The following is a 13020-nucleotide window of genomic DNA, read 5'->3' as shown; positions in this document are numbered from 1 at the left end:
AAAACTTTTATTTTATATTTGGGGGAAGAACTGGGGGGGGGGGGGCGTCCACTGGCTAACTTCTTGTCTCCCTAGAAAGAAGCCCCCTGCTTTTGTGACTAGATAGTGCTTGGGGCTGTGCCCCTTCAAAAACCGCTGTTCAGATAGAAGCCTCACAACCCCTGGCGTGCTCTTTGGACTGACCTACAACAGCAAGGACAGCAATAAGCCTAGAAAGAACTCGAACGTCTCCTACCCAGCCCCATGGCCTTGGAATTTCACTTCCCCTTACTTTGCATCTATGTAAAGACTTCTCAAATTTCAGGAAGTTTTTAATAACACTACGTTTTTGCATAAGCATACACCCGCTAGCTTTTCTCCACCACTTTCTGTGCGATTATTTTTTGTTGAGCACTATGTTCCATTTAAATAATAAACCTAAATTTTTAACCTAATTAAATTATGTTGGTTAACCTACTGTAATTGGTTTATTTTATATGCTTTTATTGTTATTAACCTATTTTATAAATTATACATTGCTCCAATTTGCATATGGAAGAAATGCAATCAGTCAAGATAAATTAACTAACAATTTGTTTGCATCCCTCTCTGGATGGTCTGAGCCATCCACATTGTGAGTTGCGGAGCAGTGCTTGAAGAAGCCTTTTTGATGTGTAACTGTTTTGTTTGAGAAGACTATGGTGTGACTGCATTTGTGGAATTTGGAGTAACTGCAGTATTAAGAATTGTTCCTCAGTCATAGATCAGATTTCATTATATTTAGAACAAGAATTAATTCAATTTATCAAACATTAGAGATTTTAATTAGGGCTTTTAGCCATTAAACCTAACAGATTAATATAGTAATTGTTTGAATACAGCATACATATTCTAGCCGTTAAGCCCGTTAAAACGGGCGAGATTCCATCGTTCAGACCGGCACGGTTAGAGCCGCTCTGTTCTCCACAACTTCCCTTTTCCTTCCTTCCCCTCCCACCTCCTCCACAACCCCTTCCCTCTCCCAGCCCTCCTCCTCCACTCTTTTTCTCTTCTCCAGAACTTCTTACCCTTCCCACTTGTTCAGTCATATCCTCTTCCCTTTTCCTTCCCCTCTCACCTTCCCTTTCCTTCCCCTTCTCTCCTCTCCCTCAGCCCTCCTTCACTCCCTTTTTCTGTACTCCACAACTTTACCCTCCCCACTTACTCACATCCTCTTCCTTCCGTCCCTTCTCATCTTCCCTTTCCTTCCCCTCCCACCTCAACCCCTTCCCTCTCCCTCAGCCCTCCTCCACTCCCTTTTTCTGTATTCCACTTTACCCTTCCCACTTACATCCTCTTCCTTCCATCCCTTCTCATCTTCCCTATCCCTCCCACCTCCTCAACTCAACCCCTTCCCCTCTCCCTCAGCCCTCCTCCACTCCCTTTTCCTGTAATTCCACAACTTTACCCTCCCCACTTACATCCTCTTCCTTCCCCTCCCACTTCCTCCACAACCCCTTCCCTCTCCCAGCCCTCCTCCACTCCCTCTTCTTTTCTCTGGCCTGCCTGACACTTAACCGCTGCCGCTGCTCCTCCATTGGAAGTCTCCGGGGGGGGGTCTCTCTCTCGCGCAGGGAGAAGCAGCGACGGCGGCACAGACACAGAAATGGGAGGTCTCTGGGGATCTCGCGCGCGCGCGACGCTCCACTGGGCTCGCAAGAGAGAGACTCCCGGCGACCTCCCATTTCTGTATCTGTGCCGCCGCCGCTGCTTCTCCCCGCGCGCAAGAGAGACACCCCCCCGGAGACCTTCTGTGCTGCCGCCGCTGCTCCTCCATTGGAGGTCGCCAGGAGTCTCTCTCTCGCACGCACCTCATCACCGGGCTCCACCGGGCTCGGTGATGAGGCGCGCGCGTGAGAGAGAGACTCATTGCGACCTCCCATTTCTGTGTCTGTGCTGCTGCTTCTCCCCGCGCGAGAGAGAGAGACCCCCCCGGAGACCTTCTGTACTGCCGCTGCTGCTCCTGCTCGCCGTTTCCAAGACAGCCGTCTGCTGGGCTCCCCTCTGATCGACGAGCTCTTGCGCATGCGTAGTAGAGCTGCTCTCTACTGCGCATTTGCGGCACATCGGTCCAAGCCCATTTATATGGTAGATAATTTCCACATTTCACCATGCCTAAATGGGCACTTAAATCACTTAAATAAAATCTTGTCAGTTCAAAGATATTACAGGTTTACTAATCCCTGTTATAGATTAGAGCAATCTTTCAGACCATAGTAGAAGCAGTCAGGAAACTCTAGTCTGTGTTTCTTTAAGATCAGCATCTGTGACATTCAACTAGAGCAGCAACAGTCTTGTACAGCTGAGCAAGGTGGCAGTCAGAGAAAATGGAACCAGTATTAGGAGACTTTCTATGGTCAAATGTTCTCTTTTCAAAGGCTTCACTTTGCATTAGTCAGTTTCATTAAGGCAAATTAATAGGTTACAAGATGAACAATATGATTGGTTCAAATCATTGGGGTTTTTTTCTCTCCTACAAGTCAGTTTAACTTGTGGTCAGATGGACACAACACCTGACTGCTAGAGATGTCTTATAGATAAGGACACAGTTTCTGATAGGGTGGGTTGTTTTTAGAAGACTTAAAGATGAAAATAGCTGGTGCTGTGCCTGTTATGCGACACAGACAGTTTAGTAAGCCAAGGTCCAGGCTTTGAAAATTAACATTGTCAAGCATCTCAGATTATTTTGCTTCCTACTCCATGTTAGTTCAGAGAGAGAGAGAACAGTTCCAAGAATTAGGTTCAGAGAGATATCCCTTACTTGCGTAAGATTTCCCTCAAACATATTCTTTGGCTGTGTCATTTGCATATGACAACTTTTCATTTACATGTATGGACATCCTAATTTTAGCACACTCATGCAAACATCTTTCCGGACCATTTTAACATGCATGTTAATGTATTAGAAGGTAACTTTCAAAGGGGACATGTGGATGCACATATCCGTGCGTATGTCAGCACGTGCCTACCCAGGCATGTTATAAAGTAGCCCAGGCACGTGTATATATATATGCACCTAATTTTAAGCTTGTGTGTGCTCAGCAGCCTAAGTCAGGTTTCTGCCACGTACGTGAGGGAATTTTATAACAGGCACACATCCTCCTTAGTATCGTCTGAGCTCACGTATTGAACTCACTCCATGACTTGAAAATGTGAGATCGAGTGATACTATGGAAGGATGCACATTTACTTGTCCCCGATGAAGATAAAGGAGTTGTTAAAATGCTAGCAGTGTAGGACAATTTTGTAAGCGGGAGCACCCTTGTCGAGTTTTTTTGTTGAGAGTTGTTAGGTACAGTTTTAGACTTTTGTATGCTCTGCAGTGTTTCAAAGTGATTTGGGAACTTGCACTGCTTGAGCCCTGTAGAGGGCAAGACACAGCAGACTGAAATTTACAGCGTTATCACTGCAGTTCCGATACTAGTTTTTGAGATTTTCTCTTTACACCACGTTGTGTTGTTTTTCAGACCCCTTTGTCTTCTTTAGAACATGCTTTACCTTACCAGTTCCTTTTTTCCAACGAGAGATCAGATCCAAGGAAAGTCTAGGAGCATGAGCCAGGAAACAAATTAGGTCACATATGGCTTAATGCACAGATATAGAACAAACTTTGCCTCTTGTTACGGTTAATTAGCCAAACAACTTTTTTTTTTTCCATTTTTAATTACTTTATTCTTAGAATTACAGGTTTTCTTTCAGTGCATTTCAAAACAACATTAAGGCTTCTCGGTCTTTCAGTCTCTCTCAAATGTATGCATTGGATAGAATTTGTTTCTGGAAGTTGCGGAATATAAGATTTTTTTTTTTTAAATAAATAAAAATTTGCAGACACCCCTGTACTCTGTACATTTGGTTGATGACAAAATATGTTTTTGAATAATCTTTCCATTCCTAGCAAAAATGATTTTCAAACAGGTATTCATATGAAGCTGCATTAGAGCAGGAAGTTAAATGGTTTAAGAATCAGCTACGAAGTGTGCACATCAGTATTTGCCTCTGTTTTTCTTTCTGCCAGAGTTCAAGGAAGCCTTTTCCCTCTTTGATCGGACCCCAAAGAATGAGCTAAAAATCACCTACGCACAGTGTGGCGATGTCTTGAGGGCTCTGGGACAAAATCCAACCAATGCCGAAGTTCTGAAAGTCCTTGGCAGGCCCAGACCAGAAGGTTAGTCCATGTTTTTAATGACACTCTTCCAGAAATATGGTGGTTTGCAAACAGACTTGTTTTTTAGGAATTTCAACCAGTGGAAAGCGCATGGTTTAAAAAATATGGGAACATGTCAGAATTATGTTGATCTTAAAGATAACTCTAGATGTTAAAGCATGTAGTAATAACATGATCTGAAAAAATGTTACATATTGCTTCTCTTTTAGCTGGAAATAGCATACCACATGAACCACACTAATATTTTCAGACACAGCAGGGGGAAAGACTAACAAAGTTACACATTTATAAGCTTAGTTTCAGATAGGTGGTTTGAAAAGGTCTTATTTCCAACATATCCTGCCTGGATATTCTAAAAGTTTCCTTTTAACAAAAATATTTTACTGAATATCCCCTGTGACAGCTGAACCCGCATGTTAGTTCCAGAGGTCACATCTCACATTTATATTTTAGATGAACTGTCATTATGCCAGGAGATGTCATTTTCCAGGGTTTCCAGCTCAGGGGGAAAGATCTCTTTTGAGGCCCTTTACATTGCATTTTCTGTTAATTCCCAATTTAAAGTTTTTGATCACTACAGTGATGTTAAAAGCATAGGGGTGCATTAAGGTCATTATTCAAGGAAACACATGAGAGTTTTGGGGGTTTCCAACATTTCTCTTTACTGATAGTGAGTAGTAACGAGATAAACAACTTAAAACTTTATATCTTGATAACTGATTGATTTATTTTTAGATGGTACAAATGTTTCCAAATAAATTTGTGACTTCTTATTGTCTTTAATAAAGCCCATGATGTTATTGCCAATTGATTCGTTTCTTTAAATTATTCATTTCTTCCCTTCCATGGGATACAGGGCACGTTAATGACTTCCCTCCCCATGTTGGTGAAGTATTAAAAATGAAATTCATTTTATACATTTATTTTCTACCTCCTCCATGTTGCCTCCTTCTCTCTCTTTAAATTCCTAACTGTACCTGAATGGCACAAGTCCTTCTCCTCATCTCCTTTTAATTATCAGAGTAATACCTTTCTGCTCCTCCAAATCTCCAGTAGATGTAGATGGACCTTGGATGAGATCCATCTCCTCTCCTCTCTTCCCTTTCTCCTTCTTCCTCTCAACTAGATGGCTTGAAGTCATCCTTCTCCTCGTGTAAGTGGCATTAGAGGTTTGGGAACCTATCTGCTACTGTGTTCCTCGCTTCCCCTTCCCCCATCCCTATCGCGCCAGCAGTGCTACAGACAGTTCTCGTTATTACCTCCTATACCTACACAATCCAAATAGTTCAGGAAAGTCTATGTGTTTTATCCACAGAATTAGACTTTTATTTGTCATACTTTGTAGGATTAGCATTTAGAATAAAATAAACAGTACATGTCTCTAAAGTCCTTCCTATTTTGCATCAGTTTTTACTAAATAAAGCTCTGCATTATTAGTGAATTGAAACATGCTAGATCTTAGCCTGCTAAGAGCATTAATAAAGATAACTAGCTTGTAAGCCCCACCCAACTTTCAGAGATTCCCTTTTGTTTACCTCTAGAACAGTCACTGGTTGGAGATCTCGGGGACTGTCTCAAGGGAAAGAGCTTGCTTCCTTGGTCCTGGTACTCGCTGGGCTGAGGAGGTATCTCTCAGCTCTGGGGCCACCTCTGGCTTCAACAGGCCTCCAGATATCAGCCAGGACTTTCCTTTCTCCAATCTCAGCAGACATCCCCAATCCTCTACTACTTCGACACAGGGAGTGGCAGGGTTGATGCCTCCACATCATCATTTATTGACTCTCTCCACCAGCTGCCTCCCCAAGTCTCTCTCCCCTGCAGCTTTTTAACAGTCAGGACATGAATATGCAAAAGTATATGCATAGTTAATCAATGCACAAAAAGGGGTCATTTCTTCATTTCAGAATGCTGCTTCCCTCTCCCATCTGGGGGGGGGGGGAGAGGGGGGGCTATCTGCTCCTGCTATGTGGTGATTCCAGAGCAGGGTCTAGTACTGTCCAGTCCGGTAAACTCTTGACCAGCAGAGTCAGCGCTTCTCTTCATTTCAGATTGCTGACTCCTCTCTCTCTTTCTCATGGTGGGGAAGTCACTGTTCCCGCATCATGCTGTCCTTGGATAGGCTGTTTCACTGCTCTGGTGAGTTGTTGTTTTGAGTTCTTCTGTGAGCCCCCTTCTTGGATTAGATATTTCTTGTCTTCAGGCATACTTGGTTTTCTCAGCTTACTTCATTATTTGAGGTAAGAAGCTTAAAGCTCCTAAATCAAATAAGCATATCTTATAAGCTGGGCAGTCTGGTTGTACTGGTCAAAGTTCCTTCTTGTCTTTCTCTGCTGAGACTTACATGTCAACATCCATTATTATAAAGTCTATGTCCCTCTGAGGTCAGTATTTATAGAAGGTAAAATTCTTTTTTTTTTTTTTTGCATACAGTGGAAGAACATCTGGTATCTCCTTACGCTTGAATCTTGATGATCTCAGATTCCTCTTGCTGAAGGGAAACTCTCCCATTGACCCATTGAATTATAGAGCAGAAATTAAATTAAGTTAACTGAGTTCCAAGTTACTGGGTACTCCTAACTTAAATAATGTAAGTAATGTAAGTAAGAGTATATTGGGAGGGTGGAAGGAAATTCCCATCCAAATAAAAAGCTATGGAGGCATAAACTCAAACATTAGAAAATTCAGAGGACAGCCAAGGCATGTTACCTCAACAACTGAAAACAGGGAATCCACAAAGTAAAATGGTGATCTGGCTTTATGAACTAGAGACACACACACATTGCTTGCTTCCACATGGGAGAGCTGCAAACCCACAAGGTTACCATCATGTCTCTTCCCACACTATTTCCTAACTATACTCTAATAAGGTGCTGACAGGATCCCTACAACTGGAAAATATTTGTTTCATATATTTTATCTAACACATTTGTGTTCTAATGTTCTTCATCTCAAGGTGCAATAATAATATGAGTAAATTCCAAAGTAATAAAATAATCATAATGATAATTTGGATTAATATAGGGCCATCATCGCAGGATTCTAGTTCATCAGAAAAAGACAATCACCTCTAGGAAGTGTGCCATAGAAGTACATATCTGGTGTTCAGCTTGCAAAGAAGGAAAGGGAAAAGTTATTACCCAATTACAATGTGGTAAACTAGGCCATAGGAAGATGAAAAACTCACTCAAGAGATATACAGAAAATGAGTGATAGAATGGATGTGAATATTCATTCCAGGAATTCTCCTGTGATATTCTGCAGTGTTCTGTGATAGCTAGGCAGGTCTTCTTGAGGAGGAAGGTCACTTTGCTTCATGGTTTGCCGAATATAGCTTTATTTTAAATTCTAGTTACTCTCCAAAATGATGCCATTGGACCCAGTTAAGCTTTCCAATGTTTTTACACTACATTATGTATATTATGAGTTTTCTCAGCAAGGCATCTGGATTTGATGCACAATTAAAGGTGAATTTTCAAAACAAGGGGCCAGATTTTAAAAGCCCTACACGCACTGGGCTTATTTAAAAAAGGCCCGGCGACACGTGTAAAGCCCTGGGATGGGGCGGGGGCAGGGCCAGAGGCCTCCAACACAGCGGCCATTGCTGCTGTGTTGGAGGATCGCGTGCCGGTAGGCTGCATTTTAAAAAGGCCCGGTGACGCGTGTAAAGCCCCGGAATGTGTGTAAGTCCTGGGGCTTTACTAAAGGGGTGGTCTGGGGGTGGGGCGGGGGCAGGTCCAGAGGTCTCTGACACAGCGGCCATTGCTGCTGTGTCGGAGGATTGCGTGCCAGCAGCTGCATTTTAAAAAGGCCCGGCGACGCGCGTAAAGCCCCAGGATGCGTGTAAGTCCTGGGGCTTTACTAAAGGGGCGGTCCGGGGCAGGGCCGGGGTGGGGCCAGAGACCTCTGACACAGCAGCCATCAGAGGATCGCGTGCCGGCAGGGGGCAGGGGGCTAGGGGGAGAAAAGTTAGGGGAAGGGATGGGAAAGTCAGGCTAGGGGGAAGGGAACGGGGGAAGGCAGCACGCGTCGACCCCCGATTTTATAACATACGTGCGCCTGTTCTAAAATCGGGCGTACATGTGTGCGCGCTGGGTAGCGTGTGCACATGTACGCCCGCACGCACCTTTTAAAATCTACCCCAATATGTGCAAAAAATTAGCATATACACGAGCAATTAGCCTCTGCTCACATACTCCATATTTTAAAGAAGTTAAAAATGTGCATATATTTCACTTCCGTGTACACATATGCACTTGTAAAAAAAGGGTGGACTAGGGACATTCCAGGGCAGGCTCAACACTTAATGCATATAAATAACTATTTTAAAAGATGTGCATATACATTTTACAATTTACTTGCATATTTTTAAATCGGTTAATTATCTGGCATACTAGATATTAAACGTATTTATTGTGAAGTGCTAACTGGGTGGGAGGCCTGGGTGAACTGGGTGGGCAAGTTCAGGCTGAAGAACCAAGAAGTTCTCGATGACCTGGAGAAGGACTGAGTGAACTTATGGACTCAGTGGTAAAACTTGATGTACACATGTTTTAAAATTGGCCAACTTGCATACATAAATCTGTACTTACATGAGTAAGTCTTACTTTACTTTTGTGAGTAAAATATACATGCATATTTTTTTTAATAAGTCAGAAAATTGCACAATTCATTGCATGTATTTGTACATAGGCCTACATTCACACATATGTTGCAGGATAGAGATATTAGTATTTTATAAAATGCACATATCATAAACATGGATTATAAAAATCTATGGTAAAACTATGCACAGCCATAAGCAGTTGTTTGAAAATTATCCTCCCTGGTTGCTGCAGTGTTGGACACATCCCAGGCAAAAAAAACCAAAAACCCTAGGAAATGAAAAACAGTGGGCATTGAAACTGTATTTGTTATTTCTAACAAAAAAAGAGATAATAGTAACCAGACAGGTATCCCTTAATATGGCGGATCCTACAGATTATTTTAGTGGTAGTATACTGTCTGAGGATATCTCCTATTAGTGTTTTTTATTCTACTGTACCTGTGACTTTATCCATTTTATAAGTGGTTTATTAGTCTGTAATTTTCACTTAAACAAATTGTAGATTTCCATTAAGATGTCATCATATTTTATCTTGCCAAATGTGAGGCAACAACTCACAACTTATTCAAAACAGTGCAGCTAGATTAATTTGTGGTAAGAGTAGAAATGAGAGGTCTGCCCTATTGTTAGTTTACCTTCATTGGTTACCTGTGTTGAGGAGAATAAAGTTCAAAGTATTAACAGTGGTTTTTTGCTATTTGTGGAGTAATGGTCCAAAGTACTAGTATGATGTTAGAAAGATATGTTCCAGGTCTGGCCATGTGGTTTTCGCAGAGTTTTCAATTGTCAACTTCAATGGGTTATGGATTTCGACTGCAGCATTTTTCTAAAAGAGCTTTTACTAGCATAGGTCCACAACTGTGGAATATTCCACAGTTAGTAATTGCCATGTTGCTGAACTGAACTATCAAAAATTCCGGAAACATGTTAAGGCTGTCCTGTTCCCTAGTGCTTGAGTGGGTGGGATAAAGGGTTTAGTAGTGAAGAGGGTGATTTTTTTTTGTTTGTTTGTTTTTACATTTTTTATGGATGTTTTTATTGTAATTAACGTTGACAGAAGGGCTAAAATACCAAACGTTTTACCACAAAAATAAGTCAGCGTGGGCATCAATTTAACAATTGATGCCCACGTAAGAGGTCTATCAAATGATTCAAAACAATTGAGGTCTATCAAATATCAAAACATATGAGGTGTACCAAATGATTCAAAAACAATTGATGCCCACATACGAGGTCTATCAAATGATTCAAAAAAACCGTGATCCACGGTGACTTATTTTTGTGGTAAAACTTTTGGTATTTTAGCTCTTCTGTCAACGTTAATTTTGTATACGGCTATTACCTATCTCCAATATATCTTTGAGAGACATTCTTGGTTCTGTTTTTACTGTAAACCATTCTGATAGTTATGGTTATGGTGCTGTACATAATTTTTAAATTCATAAATAAACTCGTCTATTACTATATGAATTCTAAAATGAAGGAAATTGAGTTGAAGGTAGGACCTCATCCATTCTGAAATAATAATTTGGTTTGTTCTGTGTACTCAGAATCATAGGTTTTATTTTTCTTAACAAAAAGGCCACTTTCATCCTTTCTTTATATCGATATATAATGGGGCTGGATCTCTTCTTCATTGAGCTATTCTTGCAGATCTGAATGCTGTAGTTAACCTTTTTCTATAGTGAGCGGGACTATAATTGGGTTCAATGTAGAGATAGAAAACTAAAGTATTGTACATTCTATATATAGATAACCTGAAATATAATTATATAGTGAGATTTCATATGAATACTATGTAATCATATAAAGAGGAGCTCTTCTTATAAAAACTTATTATCTTGGTAAAATATAATAACAGAACGTCTACCTGAAAAAAGCTTGAATTTCACTAATTCCAATTTTAAACAATCCAGGAACGTTATGCAGTTAAAATGATCAGACACTTCAGAACTGACAAGATAGGATTCAACAAAGAGTTAGGTTTTTTATGAGCCATAAAATTATACTGCCTATCACCTTCTGATTTCCTCAGACCCCCACCCCTCTTTCCCCCTTCACAACTTCATTGGATTCTCTTTTCTGATTCTCTTATATTTTCTGGTAAATGTCATCTTTTGCTCATTCTGTTCTGACCTGGGGAAGCTAGTCAAGAAACCAATGGTTAATCGAATAAATAGGTATCACGTTATATATATATATATATATGTATGTTTTTGTTGTTGTTATTATTGGAATTTGCTCACCTTTCTTTCTCTGCTTTTAATTGGACTAACACGGAAGCAACACTACTAATTCCCCTGACAAAGGCAATTGCAATAATAACTGCAGCCTTTTTTTTTTCTAGACCGACCCAGTGGGTCGGTCTAGCTGATCACATGGCCTCCTCTGCTCCTGCGAGGCAGCGCGCGCATGTTATAAAATCGGGTGTAAATCTGTGCGCGCTGGGTAGCGCGCACAAATGTACCCCGCTTGCGCCGATTCAAAAATCTGCCCCTGAATCACAGATTAAATGCAAAACACTCTGCATTTTGCATAAACTCATTCATGGAGAGCAAGTAGACTGGCTAAATACAGCTATTAGGTTGCACGTTCCTCAAAGAAATTTGCGATCTGCCAATAAGGGCCTACTGTCATTACCCTCCGTTCAGTCCGTGCATCTGAATTAAGTCAGGGAGAGAACTGTGTCTTTAGCAGGACCCAAACTGTGGAACACACTACCGACAAATCTGAGGCTAGAAATTGATTTTAAAAAGTTTAAGCGAGACCTAAAAACCTGGCTTTTCGGCAAAGCATATACATAGTGAATTGTAGATCTTTGATTCTTTTACTTTTATGCCTTTTTAGTCACTTTTAATTTCAGTATTAATGCATATTTTACTGATTAAGTCATTGATTTTATTATTATTCATTTTAATTTCAGTATTAATGTATATTTTAGGGATTTAGTTTTTGATTTCCTTATTTTCATTTTGGTCACTATTTATAATTATTGTAATTTTATGCAAAGGTGTTTTTATGATTGTATTTGTTATTTTATTCACTTCTATGATTTATAAACCGTTGTGATGGCTCGTCTTAATGATGGTATAGAAACTTGATAAATAAATACTAATTTTCAAATCCATTCCTAACAAATAATCTTGAAAAAGGCTGTTCATCTGTTCTATAAAGATCTGATCATCCAGCAATGCCACAATAAACCTCCAGACAGAGCACATCTGTCATATTAAGAGTAATAGATGCATGATCAGATACTCGTATTGAAAGATTTCAGCCTCTACTCGAAGGGAAAAAAATAACTTGGAAACTAGAAAATAGTCAATTCTAGAAAATGCATTGTGTGGATAGAAAGGATATACTGTGATATACAACATGGAACTATTAATTGAATTTTATCTTGTAGATCTTGTAAGGCTCATATTGATGGTAACTTTCAAGCCGGCATGCCCATGTTATAAAATGGCCCCGCTGCGTGCACATGCGTGTGCCAGATTTTAAGTGGATGCACACAAGTGCATGCAAATGTTACTTCTACCGTGTAAATCGGGGGATTTTAAAAGGGTGCACACGACACCATTCCCAGTTTTACCAGGTCATTCCCAGTTAGCCCATTTAAGGATAGGTCTTCCAAACCCCCCTGGTTTAATAGCCTTCAAACCCTCCCCACCCCAGTTAGCCCCAACCCTTAAAACCCCACAAATCTTACAGGGCACCCAGGGCAGAAGTAAAATTACATGGCAGCGGGCCATGCCATGCCCTGGATCGTGCAAGTATCTCAGCTTCACGCCCTGAAATGCCCATGCCCTGCCCAGACCCTGCCTGCATCCCGCGCCTTTTTGAAAACATCTGGGAGGCTTTTATCATAGGACTCGAGTCCAACATATTTGCGCATCCCCTAATTATTAATGCAATTGTCGGGCTTTTAAAATTCACCTTAAAGTCTCGGTGACAGTTTACTCTATCCCTGTGTTTGAACCGTTTTAAACTGAGTCTAAGTGGAATACAAATTATTCAATTAAGTAAATAAATAAATAAATAAGCGTTTTGTTATATTATGCACAAACTTTGGTGAGTTTCCTGCCTTCTACAACATTACCACCCATCTGACTTACAAATCAAAGGCTTGGATAATATTTGGATTTACAGGGACTTTTTAAAGAGAATAGCTATTCCATTTTCTTCTGATATGCAACTGAAAAAGCTCAGTTTCCTCTTCACCCTTCCTTAAGCT

General features: G+C 40.7%; 1 protein-coding gene across 1 annotated transcript in view; it reads left to right on the top strand.

Annotated features, from left to right (window-relative positions):
* LOC115084014 (myosin light chain 1, cardiac muscle-like) overlaps positions 1 to 13020 on the top strand; it is an 84469-nt gene that overhangs the window by 45485 nt on the left and 25964 nt on the right. The window contains exon 3 of the mRNA XM_029588268.1: positions 4034 to 4183. Coding sequence (XP_029444128.1) covers positions 4034 to 4183 — 150 coding nt within the window. The remainder of the gene's footprint in view (positions 1 to 4033; positions 4184 to 13020) is intronic.

Source organism: Rhinatrema bivittatum, chromosome 2 (genome assembly GCF_901001135.1).
Source record: "Rhinatrema bivittatum chromosome 2, aRhiBiv1.1, whole genome shotgun sequence".
Taxonomy (NCBI): Eukaryota; Metazoa; Chordata; class Amphibia; order Gymnophiona; family Rhinatrematidae; genus Rhinatrema; species Rhinatrema bivittatum.
This window is presented reverse-complemented; position numbering and strand designations above follow the sequence as displayed.